This window comes from Pseudopodoces humilis, chromosome 2 (assembly GCF_049639895.1).
Source record: "Pseudopodoces humilis isolate 2021_Gansu_Grassland_sample_001 chromosome 2, ASM4963989v1, whole genome shotgun sequence".
Taxonomy (NCBI): domain Eukaryota; kingdom Metazoa; phylum Chordata; class Aves; order Passeriformes; family Paridae; genus Pseudopodoces; species Pseudopodoces humilis.
The window spans coordinates 13,685,897-13,709,755 of NC_142201.1; the positions used below are offsets into that span (position 1 = coordinate 13,685,897).

The window sequence follows — 23,859 nt, forward strand, 5'->3', positions numbered from 1 at the left end:
CACAATTTATGCTTTAAAATAGCCCCATTAATAAAAGAGTTATCTGCAGATCCTGATTGTTTTTCTAACAACTAATGTCCTCGCTTAAACCGTGTAACAAAGGAGAGAGTTTTAAAATAGCAGCATTTTGTCTTTTATCAATAAATTTAACTGGTTGTTTTATTCTCCAAGCTGAGCAGCTTATTTTGCAATGCATCAGCTAGAAAAACTAATCAATGAAGGCAAAAAGAATGATGTCATGTACATATTTTAACCATTCATCACATTACAGGCTCTAATTGTCAGAGATAACTCTCCCTGTTTTGTTTATTAGGAGACTGTGAAGGGGAGGAGCAGGGGGAGGTTGGTTTCTGGTCTGTTTTCTGCTTTCTTCATAATAAGGAGATTAAATGTAAGAGGTAATGTAGTGAGATAATGGAAAATTGAAGAAAGAATGTATATGGTGAGAGGATAATGAAAAAAATTAGGAGCTTAATTAACTACATTTCAATTTTATGTTTGTTTACAGCAGCAATCAGCTGAACTGTTTTGAAGGATGCAAACCTGACATTTATGCCTTGGGACCTGTGCTCCAGGCTTAGCTGTAAATCTGGAGGACTGCCCCTTTTTCAACAAGGAGAAAACCCATCTGAAAAGGACACATCTGAAACAGTCAACACATCAATTTATATTTTACTGTAAGTTTGAGCAAAGACACACGTGTTATGACTTGCACCTCACCCTCCTGGCTTGTTTTGCTTACAATAGTCTTTCTGTTCTCAAACAGCAATTTTTAAGCATGAAAAGGGCTTCAGTGACAGAAAATTCTCCCTTTTTGCAAATTCCTCTTAGCCTTTTTTCCCAGTCAGAGGATCAAGGGCCTGAGATGTGCAACAGATACTTCAAAACAGATTAATGTGCTGTGGTTCTTCTCTCCATCCTCTGGGGGGGTTTACCACAGCTAGCTGCAGAGAGGAACCACCACAAGCAGCAGCAAAGAGCTCTTCACTGACTAGGGACAGCTTTCGATCAGCATGAGTTTGCACTTGTCTCTACTGGGTGAGGAGCTGGTGATGCAGGTACTTGTTCCCACAGGAACACCTCAGCCTGCCCAAGAGCAGCAGTGAATGCTGGTGTAATTTGGTCCTCCACATTCACTGAGGGAGGATATCACACCATCCTCTGGCTATACTTTCATACCTATCAACTCACAGACTTGTAGCTTGCAGGCTAAGACCTATTACAGCATCCCTGTCCTGAGACTGCTGTTTTTCTCATCATCTACCACCACAGTAGCAGAACCTGTCCTGTTTGCTGAGCTTAGCATGAGCCAAAGACAGAGCAGCCTTGATTTTCTCACTGTAAAACTAAACTCAGTTATTTCCAAATTGTTCTTTTATAATGAGGCCTCAAGAATGACCCTGTATGAAATTCAGTATGCTTTTAATCAGTTAGGAAGAGGACACTTAGCAGCCATACTGAGGAGTCAGGAAGAATGAGAGTTATCTAGTAACAAGCAGAGTATTTCATATTTGACATTTGGCAAGCATATTTCCATTCCAGCATTTTGTTGTACCATTTTGAGCCCTCTCAAAAAGATTAAGGAAGTATTTTCCACAAAAGAGTAGAAATTACCAGGACTGCTTCCATCCAAACTAGCAGAACAACTTTACTTCTCATCTGATATGCTCTATCAGTGAGCTCCTTGAAATGACTGAACCTTCAGGGACAGTCCTTAACTAATAACACACCAAATTACAATGTGAAGTGTGTAATAAATAGCTGTTGCTGTTAAATTTTAAAGTGAAGCAAATTTACTTTCATTGACTTCTATTCCTGTTTGAAGTCAGATTCCCTAAACATTTGCTCTAGGTCTGGTTACAGTTTCTGTCTGCTTTATCTACTAACAGAAGGATAGAAAAAAATAAAGGCATTACACATTCCAAGCTCCTATCAATTACAAAGTAAATAAATAAAAATTTTAGAACTGTTTACACTGTTGTCATTTGCTATAAGTTTGTGAGAAAGGGATAGCTTTGAATGATGCCCCTAGGAGGTAGCATTACCTATCTACTACTGCAGCAGTCAAAACCTAATTCTGCAGAGTTGACACCTGTAAGGCTGAGATTTCCCTTGTAGAAATAAAATGTGAAACATATACTGAGATAGTGGGGCAGAAACTCTCTTAGTCTGTTCTTGAGGCTGCAATTTTCTCTGTGATATTTTCTTCCTGTGTTAAGAGTATAGTGTGCTACATTGCCATTCACGAACAGGGTTGGCTGGGAACATTTACAACACAGGAAAAAGCTAATTAGTTTATTTAATTCTCTGTAAAGCACAAACTGAATTTGCAAATTGGTCCTCAGTTTTTTGAGTTGGAAGAAATTATTTGATTTGCTGTTCAACATTCTAAGAAATAAAAAAATAATCTTATAAACAAAGAAAATGAACTTGTCAACGTACAAAGAATTAAGCTGGTTAGAAGTGAAAAGCTGCACAAAGTTTCTGGAAGCTGCAAAATGTCTACCAAAGAATATGCTATAAAGAAAAACTTCTAAACATGAGGCTATAAAGAAAAACTTCTAAACATGAGGCAACCTTCAAGGTGACTTTCAAAATCAAATTTCCTCTTCTCATTGTTAATCTCTTTTATATATTTACCCATGTAGAAACAGACTATTATCCTAGGCCAGGCTGGCATCTGTCTCCCTTAGGAATGGGCAAGCAGCTAGGATGGTGAGGCTGGGCCCAGCCTTCAGTGCCACATCACTGCTAAAAATGAGGTTCAAAGACCAGGAAAAGGCTCCAAGAGGCTCCTTTCCAGCCCCTCCCCTCCAGGGCAGGTCCCAGCCATGTGATTTCCAGCAGCATCTCTCCAACAGACAACAGCCTGCCCAGTGCTGCTTTTCCTTATTTGCAGAAGGAGCTTTTTCACTGTTCTTAGTGGTATTCAACTCAGAATCTCTCAGAGCTGCCCTCCCTTGTGCAAACCAAGAGCCAGGGCTTACACACAGTAGTGAGTGGTCAAGAAAAACAGGGTAGGTCCTGGAGGAGACCCCAGAATCCTCTCATAGCCTACTTCGTTTGTATCCTCTTATCAGGATACCAGATGTCTACATCCCCAGCACTGAAAGTCTAGTGAAAAATGGAGAAAGATTTGGCCAGAACTAAAAATCTTAGATTATATGCTGACTTCAAAGGAGAAAGATGACTAATAATGGTGTGCCCAAGAAGTCCTCTGGTGCTTTGTTATTTGCAAGTATGATATCAGTGTTAAGAAGGACAGATGCCATCACTGATAAAAAGGTGAATATGTTTGTATGTATGTTTGTATACACACACATGTATATTTGTATGTATGAGTGCAGATGACTCCATAGATGGATAGGAAAATGCAATTAAAACCCTGACTCTTCTTAATTTTTCCTTTCCACATCACCATCCCCTCTCTCTGTATTGCCTTTCACTTTCCTCTGCTCCAGCTGTATCTCACCTGGGATATGATTGTCTTCACATCTGGTGCCCATCCTCCCACACTGCCCCTTCCAGACTCTCCACTGAGCTTCTCTACCTAACCTGATCTGGTTTGTGCACTATCTTCCACTGCTCCTGCACAAATCCTTTTCATTTTTCTCTCTGCTGATACCTAAGCACTTTTTTTTCTTGTTTGATAGAGCCAGCTGTGAAGGTGACAGTCATCTCCCCAGCCAGCTGTGAGGATGGCAGCTGGCATCCAATTCAGGTGTTGGGCACAATACCTCCCAGAGCTGTGGTGCCCTCAGGGGAGCCTGGCCCAGGACTGGCAGAACAGACAACTCCAGCACGCCTTGCCCTGTCACAGCTTCCTAGCGCCTGTCCCACTACCTGTGCCCTGAGCAATGCCTCATCAGAGCTCCTCCTTCTCCTGTCAGGCAGATAAATGCCAGCAATGGAGGGGACAGAAGAGAGAATAAAGATTTTTGATAATTACTCCTGCTTTAGGTTTTTTTCCTTTTTTTTAGATTAAAAACCGTTGAATTTCCAAACCAATTCTTTCCCACTTTGTTATCCACATTTCCCCTTATTTTATCCAACTGCTTTGTCTTGTATCTCCCATCTCCTCTGTCCATCCCTTGATGGTCTTTCCCTGGTGCTTTGACTGAACAATCATTTTCATTTCACATTTAGCTGAGGAAAGTGATTCCAGATTGAAATAATATTATTGAGATATATAGTCTGCTGAAAGAATAGTGTTTTACCTTTTGAGTATAATATTACTTTACATTTTATTTCCTTAAACACTCATTATCTTATTTATCTTTTTCAGTCCACAACTCTGATGATCTTATAATATCTATCTTGAAATATAAATGTTATGCTAAAAGCTACTAAACTTGGGAAAAGAAGAAATTAAGCAAATAGAAACAAAACCCCAAGGGTAATTAGCTAATAACATAGCACCAAGCTTCATCAAAAATTCTGTGGAGTTCTATGAAATGTAAAAGTTTAATAAACAAAAACAGAAAAATGAGAGAAAAAAAAGAGAGGTAAAAACATCAGAAAGCAGTGGAATATAATAATTTAAAAGTGTAAAGTGGCTAAAAAGTGGCTGATATTTTTGAGGCTGGGTTTGACATGCCTCAGACTGGTAAATGGGAGTTATTGGTTTGTTTTAATAAATTTTAAAAAAAAACATTACAGGAGATAGCAGTGACTCTTTGTGCCTTGGTGTCCCTCAGCAGGCAGAGTGACACCACTTTCAGAGCCCTTTTCTATCACTGAACAGTTGCAGAGGCAGAATAATGTTCCAGCAGGAGCCCTAATTATCCCTCCCTGTTGGGGCTCAGGTGGAGATTACCTCCAGCCCTGCAGAAGGCAGAGCAAATAGCTGTGCTAACAAAGGGAAAGGACCAGAAATCAAACTGGCACCAGGCCTGACTGCATTCTGAGGGCTGACAAGAAAAGAGCTGTAAAGGTGATGGGGGCTGGCTATTATGTAGTCCAGGAAATAAGGTGGTAAAGACAGGCATGAGAAGGTGTTCAACCTTGCAGTGGGCAATTGGATAACACTTTCATTTTTTAAGCATACTCATGTGACAGCTCTCAGACTACAGTCCTTGAGTCAGGGGCTGTCTACCAATTGATTTCCTTACAGGGGAGCTTTCCCATTATGCCAAGAATCTGCAGGTTCTGTATCAGTGCTGCCCCAAGGGTGACCATTGTTATAGAGAGGTCAGTGTTGTTTCACTGCTCTCTTGGAACTGTTATTCTGAAGAGAATACACCATCATGGTCTAGTCCTGACATCCAGGAAAATTCCTAAAATCATCCCCTATGGCTGGCCAGTGCAATGTCAGAGAAAGCTGTGATGAGAAGGTAAAATGCACAATTAAATCTAAACTATAAATAATGCCTTGAACACACAGGGCCAAATTAAAATACCCTAGCCATGAACAAACTTCCTTTGTCCCCCTGCCTCATGGACAGCACAGACCCACCCCCAGAACAAGGTACAGTTCAGTTTGAGTAGGATTTCTGGAGTCCTAAGGAGATACCACCACAGGAGCTACGCACTGGCACTGATTTCAAAGCCTGTGTGTAGAAGGAGTCATTTTTAAGTAGTATGATTAGACTAATTAAGTTCTGCTTAGGTTTTAATTTGCATTTTAAGAATTTGATTACCCACCAGTAAAAAAAGGGAATGATTCTCTCATGTATTTTATGACAGTTTGTGACACAATCTGCACTCTCATGTTTACAAATAAATAAAAATAACATACATAGATTAAATTATGTTTTATTCTGTATCATTGCTATCAACAGCAGGCAACTAACAATGTTGATTTGTATTACTAATAATAAAATTATCTCTTACTATGATTTCATTCCTACAAAATTTATTTCATAAATCCCTGCTGTACCATTTCAAACTCGAACTGTGACCAAGAGACATAATCCATTTTTAATTGTGATTAAATTACTCCTTTATTCATTAAATTAAGTTTAAGCTTCAAGCATGTGACTACTCTGCATATGAACAGGGATACCTAGAACTTAACGAAAAAAAAAAAAAAAAAATCCACAGGAGTTTCTGAATGATGGGAGTTTGCCCATAGGCTTTTTGTGGCATAACATATTGCTGTTAGCATAATTCTATTAAAACTTAATATATAACAGTATTTCATATACAAATTAAATAAGTTAAAATATTGTTAGAAGATTATGTAAATTTGCCTTTTGTCTACTCACTCTGTTTTTGGAACTTCTTTTCTAAGCCAGTAGAAATCAGATTGTGCTGCGTATTTGCGACTTTGCAATACATTGCCAAAATAATCACTTTCTGTAAACTTCAGCTGTATCGAGAAAGCACAGACATTTTTAAAGCATGTCCAAAGAAACAAAAGCTGACATAAAACAAGCAGAACTTTTATTTTATATGAGATAATCACCTAATTTTTTAGCGATTATCAAAGCAAGTAAAATTTTCACACTTGGTAGGAAGAATAAATATTTTATGAGCTTAGCTAAAAAAATAGTGTCTGAACAGATCTGCACAAGGGTCTGGAACAGTGGGAAAGCTCTTCACTGTGCAGAGTGCTGCTGAAGGAATCATAAGCACTGAACAATGGATTGAAGACTGCACATTTCTATGGCTATTATTAAGAGAGCCTCTTTCCAGGAGGAAGTAGGCTTACTTGTCTTTTTGAAAGTGCATTTTAAAACCACTTCAAACAATGTAATGAAGTCCTCTTTTTCAGTTTGCTTTACATTTTATAACAAATACTTCATATTCTGTGCCTTCCAAGAGTTCTGCCACATTAAATATTTACAGCCATAGGGCTCCATTCTTCCATAAGTTTCCAAATCTAACAGCATTCACACACACAAAAATAAACAGGAAAGGAAAAGGGATGTTAATAGGTTATAAATCCCTGTCATCAGTTTAAAACAATTCTAAAATTTGTGAGGAAGTTGCTCTTCAGATGTAAAGTATGGTTTTTCAAGCATAAGTAATGAAGTACTTTTTGCCAGACACTGCTACTTATCTGAACAAATCATAGCTGAGTGATAGAGTTGGTCACATGTCTCATTATTCTGTTTTCACTGCACCACCTCACCCTCCAGTTTCCATGGACAAGGACTAGGCTGGTGGAGTTGGTTGTTTCAATAAATGATGCCTCTATTTAGTGTTTGTTCAAGTGCTCTCGCAAAGATGATCACTCTCATTTTACTGGTTCAGGATTGAACTTCTGTTTCTAGTTTGCCTGTGACTTTCAGTAATACAGTTCATCAAATGCATGCCACAGTTGGAAAATAGTAAAATATATTATTATTATTAGTAGTAATCATTTGCCTTCCTGCCTTAGTTAGGCTGGACAGGTACTGGAGAAGGAAGGATAGGCCTCACAGTACCTTTGTCAAGCAGGCAGCACAATAGGCCTATACACTGGTTAGGACCTCTTGGCACGATTATAAGCATCAATTGTAAATTAAATTCATAGCCTGGAGAGACATGGAGAACCCGTATAGGGCATCCAAAATTGTGATATTATGAGGTAAAATGCATTAGTCTCTTTGAAAATCATTATATGAGAAGAAATGCTTTTGGTTTGTTCCATTTTTATAACCAAGTGCAAAATTATTACAGTGTGTGCTTAACCTTTAAAATGCTTAATAGCAGGAAGGTTCTTTGCACCCCGGCAGATTTTACTCCCAGCAGGCCTCATGATCTCACTTAGATACAACAGCACTGACTATTTAGACACAATTTAGAGCTAGCATGCTTCAAAAATAAAATAAAAATTACCATGAGTCCAGGTGCATGCCAAATAAAAGACTAGCTTTGACTTTAGACTAGCTTTGACTTTAGACAGCAGCAAAACACAGCAAAGAATGGCTGCAATAAATGAATATAGCTGCAAGCCTGACACTTACTGTTTTGATGTCTTCATTAATATATGTGTCATTCATTATAAACTGAGGGTAACCAACTTTCGCCATAACTGCTTTTGCCTTTGAAAAAGAAAAAGAGAAAAAAAAAAAAGTTTTGACAGATAAAACCACTTCCCAGCCTACAGCTTTTTCTCTTTCTTGCTCAGCTTCTACTTTGTATTATTATGCTTCCCTGGAGCCATCCTAATTTAACTTCAAAACAACTTGCCTACAAGGTAAACTTGGTGCCACAAATGAGCTTGGCATCACAACACAGAGGGTCCAGATTCCATTGTCAGATTATCACAGTGGGTCTATCGCTGCCCGCAGAGCTTTTGCGTACTTACAGCCACATGTCTGAGTGCAAAATCTTAACAGCTGATTTTCCCTACAGGGTTTTGTGCTAATCAGATGGTCAAATGCCTGTTTGTACAATGTTTTCCAAAGGACAACAGGAAATGGCCTGCTTCGCTATGGCACAGTAGCTGGTACACATCCAACTGCTGAAATAGATTTGATGCACAGATGTGAATCAACCTTAGTCCCAGCAAATGCACACTGGTGTTTCCACTGAGAGCCACTTCTATCTGCACCTGAGGATGGATCCTTTTCTGAAGGACACTGTACTTTCTGAAAACCACTGGACTGATCTGTGGTTAGTTCTCCAGTTTCCCTCCATTACTTTGTGGTCTTTGCCCTTTCCCTAATGTCAGTAGAGGTGTTAAAATAAGACACTGCATTTTTCATTAATTCTCTTTCACTCATGCCTTGGTCCCAGTGTTTATGCACAATCTGCATAAATGGTTCAGTGTGAAGCAGCTGTAGATGAGTATTTCCACTTTGCAAATCATAGTGTGAGTGTATAAACAGCCTTGGTAATGTCCTCACAAAAACACCAGAAGGCCACTCAGATACCCAGAATCTCTGTGGAAACAGGTTTCCAGAAGAAAAGCAGAAGTATACAAAAAGATAAGATGACACAGCAAGACATGAAATATGACAAGTCCATAGGATAAATTACAGCTATGGATAGCACAAAACTTCCATTTTTTTATGTTTTCAGGATGCTGAATGTAATTTCTCCATAAGTCTTTGGAATTCCCTCCACCCCTCAAAAAATGTTCCTCTATGTTCATCAAACCCCGATGTCAAAACTCAAATAAATTTTGCAAGATATGAAAAGCAATAAATAATTTGCCTTCAAAGCAAGTACAATCATACCAATCCTGCATTCTGCTCTCTGTGAGCAGAGCCTGGACCTCTCTAGGGTCCAATGACTTTTATTTCCTTCTTGCTGCAGAGACTGACTGCTCAAGGGAAGATTCCCCTTCCTCCACATACCCTTTCTCCTTCTCCCACTTCACAGTATCTCAATACAGCTGGGCCTCCTATACAGCAAGACCTAAAACCAGCTGTTCCACAGATTTAAGAGGAGAAGTGATGGAGGATTTTCTCCATTTAACCAAAGTCATTCTGTCTCCTCTTTTATTTTTCAAGAAGAAAAGCCTCTTTTCTTCAAACTCCTTCAATTTCTCAATCTCACTTCCAACCCAAAGTAATAATCCTCCATTTGTAACATCACAATTAATTGTGGTTGAGATAACTAAGATGTCACAAACAGAAGATAACAACTTCAGGTAGAAAATTAGCAGCAGGAGCAGACGATTTCTTAAGCAAGAAAGATCCCATTGTCATGCAAATTGCCCTAGTAATAAAAAAGCAATGGAAGCAAAATGCTGAATGGAAAATATTAAATGAGACAAATTAACTCTCAACAGAATGTTTCCTCACTTTGCCAGAAGGTTCAGCAGTCTTTCATGATATTTTAAATGTTGTGGTGGGGAGGGAGAATAAAAAGCCAGGAAGGGAGCACCATTTATCTGAAAGTTTGTGTGTAATCAAGAGTGTCTAAATTTTTCCTGGTGGTATTGTCAGGTCCAACTGACCAAACCTTGCAAGGAATCAGAAAACTTCCTTTACCATTTCCCATGTTTCAATGCTAGTTAAAACTAGCTTTGGAAAAGGAAAGAGCAAAACCCATCAGTTTTAATTTCTGCTAAGTCAGCTAGTTAAATCTGGTGAATCTCAAATGTTCTGCATGAGTTCATCACTTGCTTTGTGACTTTCACATTTGATGTCATGAGACTGAGATTTCTAAGTATGAGAATAAAATAGTCAGACATTATGGAGATTTTTCTTATAAAGGCTATATAAAACCCTAGTAAATAACAGAGCATGTCTCGAGATTTTTGAAAGCAAACTCACAATGTAATGCTGCTTTTAGTACTTCGAGGCTTTGTCAATATCTAAAGCTGTCTGTATTTTGTGAGGCGGATAGATAGATAGATAGATAGATAGATAGATAGATAGATAGATAGATAGATAGACAGATAGATAGATAAGGGAGAAATATTATATTATTGCATTTGTTACTTAAAAGACATTACCACAATATGCGTGCTTTAGAGATCTGAGCAAATAAGACAGACAAAGCTCATGCTGACAGTGAAGTATGCTTGGCTCCTAGTTAGGGAAACTGCTACCCATAGCCAAAGTAAAACTCATGAGAGAACACAGAAAGCCTTCTGAAGCCCTTGGGAATCCCTCTGACTGGGATTCCTCCTAGAAGCTTTGCATCAGGTGCAAACCTTTTCATCTTAGCCCAGCACTCGGCCCAGTTTATTTACACAACTGACAAGATAGAAAGTATCATGTTGAGAGCAGGTTTCTAAATTTGCATGTTGGAAGTCTTGTTTCTGTGCCTATTTTTCTGTTCACCTGTGTAATATTTAACAGCAGTTGGGAGACTCCTTATTTATACAGCACAAGGAAGTGGAAAACTCTTCTACAGCTTGCTTACTCTTTGATAATGATGTCATTAATTTCCCTTTGATAGGATTAAAAGTATATATAAGAGGCCAGCCTTCCAGGAGGCAAGCACAGGGAGTCAAATGAAATGTGACAAATGTACAGGAACCAGCCATGTGGCAGTTGCACATGAATCCACCATAAATCCACCATGCACAACTTTTTATGGTTTAAAGGCTCATTTAACTCCTTTCTCTAATTTGCATATTAAACAGCCATGTGTACAGGAAGAAAAGAGGCGATGGAGTACTTCCCCCAGGCATCATTAAGCACTCAGCCTGCGTTGGGCTGTTGGGTAAATTAAGGAAACTCATCGCTGCAGGGCTCCTCTCCCACTAGCACAGGCAAGAGGCTCTCACAGGGTGCTTCAGGGTAAGTCATGACTCTTTTCTATCCCAGCAGCCAGAGAGCAGGCTCTGAGGCACAGGAGCCAGAGTGGGACTACCTCCACCACTCCTTGTGCATGGAAGTTTCCCCACTGACTTCAACACAGCCATGATTTTGCCACCAGTGTCTCTGTCACAGTGAGAGCATTTCAAGTCGGTTTACTACACAGACAAAATAATAAATGAGCTTTCACTCTCTGCTTAACAACCTGCCAACGTGGGAATGCACAAGTGTTTCAGTGCTCCAAAGCAGCCCAGTTTCCAGCCTATCCAAATTCTCACTTGACAACCAAGCGTATGAGCATTCTGAGAGCCTTTCTGCCTCTCAGAGTATGACTTGGATATTTTATACAACACTAAGTACTGACATATTTTACTTACTTTAAAGAGAAAACAAAACAAAACATATCTCATGACAAAGTTTTATGAGTCTGACAGAGATTCTGTATATTAACTCGACTCAATAACTTTGTGAAGATCATTTTTAAGCTTCTAAATATGTAAAAAATTAATACAATTACAGCTCACTGAAAAATTAGCATGAAATACACAGTGAAAGATAAAATCATTCATGGCAAAGTAATGTTCCATTTAATTACAAAAATTAATTCAGCCTTTATATATGTGCCCGGTCTTTTAATTTTTCATTGAGAACAGATGATTCAAGAGCCATCTGGTAAAACTGCTGCATAAATATCACTGCATCTATCTAGGGTTTACATATGGAAAACTAGGAAAATAGAGTGATGGATTTTGGCAAAACACAGGAAAGTTCCATCACAGAGCTAAAGCCCAGTCCTACAGACGTCAGTAGGAGGTCACCACTGACTTGAGTGAGAGATGGATTGAGCTCACCCTAATGATGCACAGAATTTCCTTTGTGGGAAAATGAAATATCAGGGATTTTCACATTGTCAGCTGCAATGGAAAGTGAAGTGGCAAGTCAAACATGAACACTTGGCCTGAAATGACAATTTTTAACAGTACTTGATCTGCAGTCAACTGTCTAATCCATACTCAAGAAGACAGTTTATCATTATTTATTTTTAAAACTTGGCTTAACTGTCCTCTTTTTGTTGCATGTCACAATAATAGAAGCTGTATAGACTTTTCAAGAACTGGTGTTTCATTTAATGGTAATTCACATACCACCACACTGCCATCCCTTCTGCATTACAATAATTGTTTTGAATGCTCTAAAATAATTGCTAAAATAGTAAAGACATAAAATACAGCTATCATTCTGTCTTTGTAATAGCTTGAGGCAAAGGCTAAAAGAAAAAAAAATAATCAAGTGACATATGTGAATAATGGCACCCATGTATACATAAAATTGCTTTCAGTTAAATACACATTCTGGTTTCAAAAGTGGCTGAGTCCATTTAACAACTTTGTGCTGCAAAATGAAAAAAATGTCCTAGCCCTTGTTCTTCTTCCCTGCTCCTCTCAGCTCTGTCCATCTTCTCATGCTGCGTGCACCCCCAGCCTCCAAAGGCTGCCTCAGCTCCTCAACATATCTTTCTGTGGGACCACTTAACACATCAATAACACAGCAAAAATTTAACCAAGTTTTTCCCCAGCTAATTTTCTGCCAGATCACTGAGCTGAATCACTCAGTCACTACATGGAGAGGTTCTAGAACTTTTACAAGTGCTAGGGACACATGATGTGGAAAAGTGGAGAAGGATTATGTGGTACACTAGCTACCACCTCCTCTGAATGATCTTTTGAAACCTAAGCCTGACTCAGAGAAAACTTACTGACAAGTAAATACTACTTAGTGCAATTAAAAATACCATACCATACCTTATAATCCTAGGAAACAGAGAAGAGAAAAGGGGCACAGCAATTCCTAAGCAAAGTGTTCATTGGGATTGTATGTTCAGTCTCAATACTTACTATTCAGCAAGACAATATTATTACTCACTGTAAAGATTAAAGCATCTGAAAGTTTAGTAGGACTACCATGAATAAAAGAGTCAGAAAAAGCAACAATGAACATCAGTACCACTCTTTCCTGTCCTAAATCTCTTCTGGCTCTCTGGAATACAATGATTCAGTCATTGGTTCAAGCACAGTGACGGAAGTTTCACTGGAATTAATTTTTCAGTTTGAACTAATCCCACATGAAATTATTATTTTATTTTAGCAATAGAACTGGACTAAATCAGAGCAAGTGTGAAATTAGCATCTTTATTTCTGTCTTACTTATATAAACATACTAATTGACTGTGATATTTTCATAAGCACAACTTCTCAGTTCAGTGCAGCACTACAATTAATAGACCTATTCATGTTTTCTTCTTCCACCAGGAACTCATTTTGTTTTATTTTTGTTACATTTGCTTTAATTTTGTTAAGAAAAAAAAATATTTGTCCATTTTATTTTAATTGTATTTTCCATTTGCAACCTCTCTATGACAATTAGCATGATTCCATTATCTTATACACAGAATATTACATGTGAGAGGCAGATATTCTGTCTTTCATGAACAGAATGTCAGATCTGCAATACCTTCCTTTGTGGCACACAGAAAATACTTTCATCTTTGAAGATATAAGTGGACTTATACTACAGACCAGCACAAACAAGTTCCTGGCACAGCAGTGTTTAACTGCTGACTATTTCTGTCCAAAGCATCCAGGTGAGTTTTAAGGGTCTTTGTATTCTCAGTGGAGCTGGAATGATGTCCATGGGCCAGAAGAAAGGATGATGCCCAGATATGCAAAATGACTCAGCTATGGCACCACACCAACAGTGACAACTCCAGCATGGAGGGTTCTGCACTGGATTCCCCTCTGCACCCCTGTGGATCACTTAAGGCATGACTGCACCTGGGTGTGTGGAAAATTGGGAGCTCCTCCAGCTGCACTTCAAACAAGCCAGAAACAAATGTGCTGTGGTCTGAAGACACAGACTATCATTAGGATCACGCTGATATAGACACATGCCCCATGGTGTGTGCTGCTAAGCTGCCTTTGATAGGACTCATGCCAAGCTAGGTTTGAACTTTTACTTAGCACTGTAAAAACCATTCTCCTGCCTTTATTTTCAGGCAACAATACATGACTCCAAATACAGTTATGTCTGAAAATCAAACAAATACTTCCAACTCAAAATTCTCTTTGTGTTTTGAAATTACCTTAGATATCTTTATTGACAAAATTTTGCACCAGGATCCTGAGGATTTGCAGTAGCAAAAAAACCCCAACAAAATTAAATAGCCACCTTTGGCTGGTCTTTGTCACATTGGTGAGCTGCAGAAATTATTGTGTTCAGTTTTCCATAGAAACTCCTTCCTGGACCCATTTCACTGCTCACCCCCAGAACACCTCATGAGTTGATCCACACTCCCATGTTCATGCCACCTCTTGCTGAAAACACACCCACCTGGATCCAAAAATCTTTTCTGATGTTTTGTTTTAGCTCTGGGCAAGCAGCAGGCTTAAGAAAACCCACTGAGCTAGCAAAATAAAAGTCCCCAGAGAGACAAAAAACTGCTGTGTGCTGAGATCTCTAGCACTGGACACTGCAAGAGGGGCAGGCTCAGAGATCAGGAGAGGGTGAGGAAGCTCTCTCCCCATCATAACTGTATGGGAAATGATTTACCACAGTGTTCCTCTTCCAGTTTTATGCAAAACTCTGAATAACCTGTTCCAGAAAGAGACAACTTCTGACCTTAGCCTCTGCTTGTATCAGTTTATATTCATTTAACATTTTCAAGGTTAAGCAAAGGTTGCTGAGCACTTTTTTTTGAAATAAAGAATAGCATGTGAAAAAATCCCTTTTCATTTCTCATTTCACAAGTGAACTTCAGCTGCAGGCTTGATGCAACTGAAACCAGACACAGCAGAGACTCCTTTAATACTACTCAGACTAAACTAGTGAATGAGAATTTAAACACAAGTATTACTCATGACTTGCATGTTTTATCTCTGAGAAGGAATTCCTTTTGCTTGAACAGAGACTCTGACCAACACTGTACCAATAAGCGTGTCACTATCAGTTGCCCATGCCTTGTGATATATGGGGGGAAAGCAGATGAGTACATAATCAAAAACACAGGCTGCAGAATATAGAAAAAATACATTCCAAAAATACTCTATTCCCTGCTCAAGATCAAATTCCTCTCTATTCCAAACCTTTACATATTTTTATTTTTAAACAAATTATATCTAGGTATTTTCACATTGATGAAGCTCATCCCATATGCAGAAAACTGAGCACAAGGCACTTCACAGCTTCCTCCCAAATGAGGGCAGCCAAGGAAGCCTTTACTCTTAGTCACAGCATCCTGGCCTCTAAAAGGCCACTAAAGGAATAAATTCCTGAGTCTGATGAGCTCCATGTGGTAAACCTCCTTTACAAGTAAGCTCCAGCAATACCAGTACCTGAAGCCATTTAAAATCTCACAACTTTGCTTCAGACTCCAGAGACTGGTACAATACCTAAGCAAGTTGAGGTGCTGCTGGCTGGTTCATACTCCTGGTTGTGGACAGCTCAGTGCCAGGACTGAGGCTCTATAGTGGGGTCCCAGCCCACAGCTCCTCTCTCAGTGAGACATGGAGATCATCACAGGCAGGAAATGCACTTTTATTGCAAAGAGCAAGGGAATGCCAAGCAGATACCTGAGCATGCCCTTGTAGACTCCTCCACACAGAGAATGGCTCTCCTGCACCTCCATATCTGCTACTGCTGAGCTGGGGGATGACACTGTCTTTGTAACTGCACCTCTACAGGAGACAGGTTTATTTGTTAAAATAACTAAGATAGTGAAAGTTAAAGCTGAAACTGTCCAAGACTTCCAGGGGTGGTGGAGGACCTCTTGCTCTTTGGAAGAATTACTCTTTCATTTAGCATAAGAATGCTTTCATGTTGGGTTTCTGCCATAAAACCTTCAGATTCACCCTAGTTTCTGAGCATCTGCAGGTGTCTGTCCATCTGTCTCCCTCCTATTTCAAGCATGAGATTTGTCACAAATGTTTTGATGTCACACACCCATTCTGGCCTTGTGTAGTCATGGCAGAGTCTAAAAAATGACAGCTGTGAGATCAGGGTTAAATACAATTTCCTCTCCCTTCACCTGTTTTCCACTATCTGTTTGCACGGTGCTCAGGTTATTAATGGAACTGACATCCCTGCACAACTGAGTGAGCAGTAGCAGCAGCCAGATAACAAGGGAGAAGCTGACAGCAGCAATCTAACCCCAGAGATAAGAGATAAGCAAACATGCCATGGCTATTAGTTTCAGCTCTGGCCAATGGAGAAGAACATCTCCTGTGGTTACTGATCAGGAAGGACCAGTCTTCCTCTGAAGGTTAAATTAAATTCAGGATGTGATAGATTATTCTTAGAGTTCAAAAATTAAAGTTTGTGATAAGAAATAAATATTTGATGTAAAACAAATGAGAAAGTAAAGGGGATGTTAATCTCATAGAAAGACCTATTTTTATTCTGAGAAAAACATGGAACTCTTCTACACTAGAAGGAAAGTACCATTCTCTTCTTCTCCCAGGTGAAAAAAATGTTAATCTAAGAATTGGCATTTTCCAAACAGCTGTCTCAGGAATGGTGCAGGAGTGGCAGCCTGAAAATCCTGACCAAATTCCAAACTAGGTGAGTAGTGCAAACTTTTCAAATCCCTTACATCATTTCTGAGCAGCACCTACTTTCCTTCCAGCTTCCTATTGAGTTGTCCCCATATTTTCATATGTCCATGCACATGGTAGATGAAGGACTGGGCTGTTCAGCCTCAAAAAGGGATGACTGAGAAGAAACCTCATCCATGCCTATAAGTATCAGCAGGGAGTGTCAGGGGATGGAGCCCTTTGGAGGCTCCACTCGATGGTGCTGAGCAGCAGGACGAGAGGCAGAAACTGATGCACAGGAAGTTGCACCTGAACATGAGGAAGAACTTCCATAGAGTGGAAGTGACCAAACACTGATTGCTCAGAGAGGGCATGGAATCTCTCTCACTGCACATGTTCAAGAACCATCTGGGCACAATCCTGTGCCATGTGCTCTGGGATGACCCTCCTTGAGGAGGGAGATTGGACCAGATGACCCCATTGTGGTCCCTTCCAACCTGAGCCATTCTGTCTTTCTGTGAAATATTAGTTAAACCAGAAAGATAAACACCTAGTGATATATTTAATGCACAAGAGAATTGCAGACATGTTGGGAAAGAGTTAAAATGTGACTGCCTTTTCCAAGCTTCAACACATTTCAACCTTCTGAAGAGATCTGTTCATTGCTCCTTGCAATGCAACTACTACAATACAACCAGGCCCTCAAATTCTTTGCATCTAGGCAGAGATTACCCTAATTTCAGAATGCTCACTTCCACAAAGGAGAAGTGTGGCTAAGGTTTAATTGGCACTCAACAAAAGTACATTCTCCAATTTAGAAATGGCAAGGTTGTTTCAATAATATCTGAATCAAACTTTCCAGTAAAACCAGTAAATTAGGAAGTCAGCAGTCACCCCTGTGACTTTTGAACAGGAGTGAAGTGTCTAACTGCAATTAGAGTCTTTGGAAATTCCTCCTGCTTTTCTTAGCTCTTCTGAAGTATGTCTTGCAGCTTCTATGAGTGCTCTGAAGCAGTCTTACACTTTGTGAAGTTCTCTAACATCCTTGAAGCAAAGATATAAAATCATCTTAAAGGAATGTGTAAAAGGTGTCTTGCAAGCTTTAGTTTTGAAACTCCATCCCTCTCTTCTTACCAAGTGTTGTTCTATCAGTTTTGTGCTGGCTTTCATTCTAGAAATAGCCATTGAAATCAGAGGCACTGAGTCTCAGGGCTCTTTCCTCTGTCATATTTTTCCATTAGTTTTCATAGTGGGGTCCCCAGACCCCACAAGACTCAAAAGGCATTTTTAATTTTTGCAGAGCACCCAGTAACCACTTTCAAGACTGGTTGATTTGTCATCTTTGTGCAAAACTAGCTTGGCACTAAGCAAGATTAATTTCATCTCCTGAAAGTGTGGTGCCTGGCCTTTTTGCCTGGGCATCATCTGATGCATTTTTGCTTCAGATCTCAAGGAAATGTTATTTTTCAGAACTGTATCTACTGCATGCCTTGCGCAGGCTATGTAAAGAAAAGCAGGAGGCTCCATCCTCACAGTATGTATTGCTGTGACTTTACAGAAGAGAGAGTGAGTACAAAAAAAGAACAGGCAATGATGATTCTCTGGTTTCTGCACTGTCACAACATAGGAGAAGATGACATTTTTCAGACAAGCAAAAAGACATGCTTTTTAACCACAGAGCACAGTGAGGCAGTGGGACTCATTGCTTTGGGAAGTTATGGATGATGAAAATTGTTGTGAGTTCAAAAAGTCATTAGACAAACCCACAGAAGGAAAATATGAATAAATCCAAAGACACCACTTCTGGCTCAGGAAGCAAGTGAGCTGCAGTTTGTCAGAGGCCAGGAAAGGACAGTGGGAATGTGTCCCTTTATGCTCACCCTGTCCTTATATTCATCTCTAAACATCTGCTACCATTTGGCCACTGTCTGAAGCAGACACTGGACTCTGCTCTGAGCTATATATGGTCATAGTGAAATCACCCAAATGTGAAGAAAGAGACGCCACAGAGAACTGAGAAAGGGGGTTACAGCTCAAATAATTGACTGCAGGGCTGGATAGGGCCAGCAAGTTCTGGCTGGGAAATGAATGGCTTCAGTGGGATAACCCACGGACACCTACCTCCTTTGAAGTACCTATACTTTGTAAAATCAGGGCTTCTACAGATGGCTCCTGATTTCCTAAGGGCTATTGGCCCAAATTACACTGTGTTGTCTATGGAGGGTCTCTGTAGTTCTCTGAAGCAGCAGAACAAGCCCTGTAGGCTAAACAAAGGTACCTAACACTGCCTGAGAGAGCCACCTGTAGCTAGGTATGGTCCTGATATTTTCCTGTGCTCCTCTTGACTCAGTCTTCAGACTCATAGATGTGGAGAAAACAAATGTTGCATGTACAACTTCCTTAGAAATAAAGCAAAGCAGCAGGCGAGTTCAGGAGCCAAATGATTGCACAGTGACCTTGGGGTTTGTGCTCCATGACTTAAGGAGGTTAATAATGTTACAGAAAAATCTTACTAGAGGAAAAACAAGCTCTTTTTTGGCTTATCACCCATGCTTTAAAAATAGTACTGCAAAGCAAAAAAAAAAACAAACAAAAACCTAACTTCCAAATAGGAAGTTATCCTAACAAGATATTTTACAAGAGAATTGCAGAATTTAAGAAAAACATCTTTTTTCAAGCTTCCAGTTAAACCCAAGAATAAAGGGCATTTTAGGAAAGAAAAATAATAAATAATAAAATAATGTTTTCTGCCCAGGAGTGGAAATAATTTAACATGTCGGTGATGATCTCCCATTGAATTATCCTTTGAAGAGCAGAAGCAATAAATTACCATTTTAAAGAAGTGAGCCCTCACCACACAAGTTAAGTCAATGGAGTTTCAGTTGTGGGTTCCCCCTTTCCCCTGTGGCCCACCACGCCAAAACACAGCTGTCAATACCATTTAGCCATCACAGCTGGCTGCATTCTGCACCTTCACGGTAAGGGAAACAAAAGGGTCTCCCTTCTCTCCCCCCTCCCCTGCCGTCCTGCTCAGAGGTTGTGACATGGCCATAGGTAACTCACAGAACATGCATTTGAAGACTCTTGCCGGGCACACCCTTGGAGCTGCACCCGATTGAATCATTTCTCTGTTCTGCAAATGAGGGCAAAATGCAAAGACCCTTACAAAAGAGACTAAAAGGGCAAGAACAGAAACCTGTTTGGGGTGCTGGTTTGTTTGTTTGTTTATTTATCAGAGCATTCCATTGAAATTTCGGGGGGTTGAGAAGACATACTTGAAGCAAATTTGAAATGGTAGTCAAATATGGTACCATAAAGAAGGGCTTGAGTAGAGCAGAGGAGTAAGGACAGGAGAGAAAACAGCATCACAGCAGAGCCGAGCGCTTCTCTCGGACTCAGAGCTCCTTTGGAAGCAGCGTGAGCTCCATCCAGAGAGGCAGGTGAGAACTACACATGAAGGCAGTCACTAACCCTGTTAGAAACCTTTTCTGTAAAATAGGCTTTCAGATGTCTGGTTTAAATTCATCTTTTGACCACAGAAAGAAAGGAATGGAGGGAGGAGAGAGGTAAATTATTAGATGTTATCTCATTATATTGTTTTGTTACAAAAGGAATGTCAAACCTTAACTCCAAACTATACAAGGGCTAAAGAAATTATTCTCAAGGCTGAAAGACAATTGTTCCCTGTGTCACATGGAGTAGTAGATTTGATCCTTTTAACATCAAATTAGTAGTGTCTTCTCTGAGTAACATAAAACAACAGGACAGACACAAAGAGTGACAGAAAGTGATTAGATAGAGCTGACAAGCTGCCTAAAGCAAAATTCAAGAATAGTTTCTACCAGAAGGTCCTTTGTAAGTCCTTTGGAGGTCGATGGTTCCTTTGATAGCAAAGCATCAGGCTGACAGCAAGGTATACAAATTTGGCCTCAGCCAAGCACAAAAGAAAGGTGGGCATCAGTCAGAAAACAGGAAGCAAAAAACACACAAAACAGTGAGTATCTGAATAACAGAGAGGATTTGCAATTAATTCTATTTCAAACCTGCCATGTCCTTTACATTTCAGTGCTGTCATCTAAAGATACAACCACCACAAGGCTCTCTGTGCTCATTGTCCAGACCCCCAGATCCCACATTGACCCTCTTGTTCTTTCAGGAAATGAGTAAAAAAAAATTTAATGACCCAAATATGCCTGGAATTAAAGAAAAACTAAAGGCAAATTAAATAGATCACATAGAGGCACAGTAAATAAAACCACCATCAGGTTTCTGCAGTTCATTTCTTTTCAGAGCATTTGAACATTTCAAGAATGTAATGAGATTAAAAATACAGAGGATGAACAAAATATCTGAATCAGTCATTTCCATGTAGGATATAGCTCTGCCATGGAACTTAGTTAGGGCAGAAGCTCCAATCTGCACAACTACAAGGGACAATGTGACAGTTACTGACTTCTGTTTATGAAAACATAAAAGACCAAACCATCCTTTATCTAACTAATAGCTTCCTTTCTTTACTTAATTGATAAAATAGAATTAGAACGTTTTGGTTGGAAGGAAGAACATCTTGTCCAATCACGTTGTTAAGGGCATTGTCCAAATGCCTCTTAAACACAGGCTTGGGCCATCGACCACCTCTCCAGGGAGCCTGTTCCAGCGTTTGACCACCCACTTGGTGAAGAAAAGCATCTTAATGTCCAGTCCAACCTCTCCTGATGAAGTAGCTTTGAACTGCTCCCACACATGCTGGCACTGGACCCCAGGAAAATGAGATCAGCACCACCCTTTCCACTTCAGGAAGATGTAGAGGTGGCCCCTCAGCCTTCTTTTCTCCAAACCAGAAAGCCCCCAAGTTCCTAGCTGTTGCCCTGCACTCTCTCTCTTCCAATTAATACTTGCTGCCTGGTGTTTCTCCATCCTGGGTGCAGAGCCCAGCATGTGGATGAGATTTATTGACAAAGAAGTGCAACTTTTACAGATCTCTACAATACAGTAATACTGGGGTTTTTTTTAACCAACCAATCTTTCTCATAAAATTCATGCTTGTCTTTGTTGCTTTATTAAAGCCTAAGTATTGAAAAAGTAACAGCAGAAAGTGCTAGACTCATGAGATTTAATTAGAACAGTGCAACAGATTTTGAAGGTTCTGCTGTATTATAAAACTTAGATTTCCCCAGTGAATTATCTGACCCTAAATGTAATGAATCTATTTCTTGAATTAAAAACATGCTCATCCAAGTGTTCCAGGACAAATAGAAGATCTATCATTGACAATAAATAATATTTAATAAACATGCACACACTCCATGTCTGGAAAGCTACCAAATGTCTCTCTAGGCTCTTTCCTTCCAGCCAAGTAGCTATTTCTGTGAATCTGAACTTAAACTTGTAGACGTAAGTCGTATCACATAATTGTTGCTGCAGTATCTAAGGCATTACATAACACTCGTGTCTTACAAGTTTGACCTGCTTCCTATGTCAGCAAACTATGAAATGGTTTTTCAGCTCAGTCAGAATGATTTTAAACCATTGGCTATTTGTTTGATAGATTATGGCTTGTAGTATTATTTTTGTTGTACTTCGGGAATTTAGTTTGTCATGCATTGTTCAGCCCAGACTCACTCCACTAACTTCTGAACCTTCATTGATGTGTCTAAATTGGGAGCAAAGTGCCATGTGCTTCCAAAATGTGTCAACAGAGAAAAACAGCCATCTCTACCTACCAAAGATCTAGCCTACCTTCTGATGAAAACCCTCCTTAAAATGGGAAGGGGAGAGCTTTTCTTTGGAGTTCATTGAGTTTTGGCAATGTTTGTATTGTTTCCCTGCTGAAAGGCAGGTAGCAAATTTTGAAAAAAAAAAAAATCACTAAGCAGGTTACTATATAGAAATGTCTTTATTAAGGAAATCATTAGAAAATCTTCCTGCTCATATTTAGCATCAATTTTAACAAATATCTAAATTACAGATCATTCTACTTCTAATGGTATTTCTAGGAAAAAAAAATAGCATAACAGCCCGTAAGAAGTAATAACTGCAGCCCATTTACCACCAGGTTAGCAGGAAATAAATGTCATTTTACAATTGTTCTCTTGCTATAGAGTTTATTGGTGCATTTACACAGCTCTATTTCATTTGCACATATATGAAGAGGACTGCTGTATAAAATGCAAATGGACTGCACATGGAATTTAAATCATTCCAATGATATAATGGCTCAACAGCCTTTTCATTAGAATGACTAAAAAACTTTGAAGGCCGTGTTTGCTTTTAAATCAAAACACTGCTATTTTTATTCAAGCACAGAGAGCAGGAACAGTTCAACTGCACTTGCCTGTCAGTTTATTCAAAGAGGGTGCTTAGTAATTCACTGATATCCCATTGCCTCAACAAATAAGGACACAGACCTACACAACGCCCTCCACTTGTCTTTTTATATGCCCCCTCCAATTTCTGCTATGGGGGCAGAGCTCTGCATCTGGATAATCTTCCTCTCCACTCATCACATACTGTAAATGTGGGAATAGAGTGAAAAGGAGGTTTTGAGTACATCCTCCTGCATTCACCTTTGCCTCCTGCATTTTTTTGTGACTTTATCTGAAAGCAATCAGGGCCAGTAATGCCATCCTTGATTATAACACTTCATAACTGGCATCGTTCTGTCAGGAAATTGATGTTCAGCTGGGATGGCCATGACACTCTCAAAAGCTCTCAAGTTAGGCCTCCTACCACAACACTGGAAAAACTATGAAATCTGAATTATTCTCACATCCCCTTCTAGGCTCAATCCTCCATCTTCAAAGCAAATACCCTCAGTTGTCACAGGTGTTTCAGACACTGTTTTCTGTCTATAGATTGGTGTGTCCCTGGGATCCCAAAGTGAAGACTTTGTCAAGAAAACACAAATCTGAAATTACCTCATAGTCTACATCAGCCAGAGCCAGACAGAGAAAAGTGGACATAAGGGAAGAAGAACAAGGTAACAAAAATAACTTCTGCAGAGAAACAGGAGCTCAGATGGCTCAGCATCCAGAAAAACAAATATGTCCCTTCTCGAAAAAAATGATCAGTAACTGGAACAGCAAGTACAGTCCATGACATACTGCTATCATTCAAGTCAAATCTTT

The 23,859-nt window shown here is 39.6% G+C and overlaps 1 protein-coding gene across 2 annotated transcripts in view; it reads right to left on the minus strand.

The window, feature by feature from the left end:
* PHEX (phosphate regulating endopeptidase X-linked) overlaps positions 1-23,859 on the minus strand; it is a 98,936-nt gene that overhangs the window by 30,014 nt on the left and 45,063 nt on the right. For both annotated transcript variants that reach the window (XM_014259187.2, XM_005516691.3), the window contains 2 exons: positions 7,893-7,970; positions 6,207-6,310 (listed from right to left, as the gene is read on the minus strand). In XM_014259187.2, the coding sequence (XP_014114662.1) occupies positions 6,207-6,310; positions 7,893-7,970 (182 nt within the window). The remainder of the gene's footprint in view (positions 1-6,206; positions 6,311-7,892; positions 7,971-23,859) is intronic.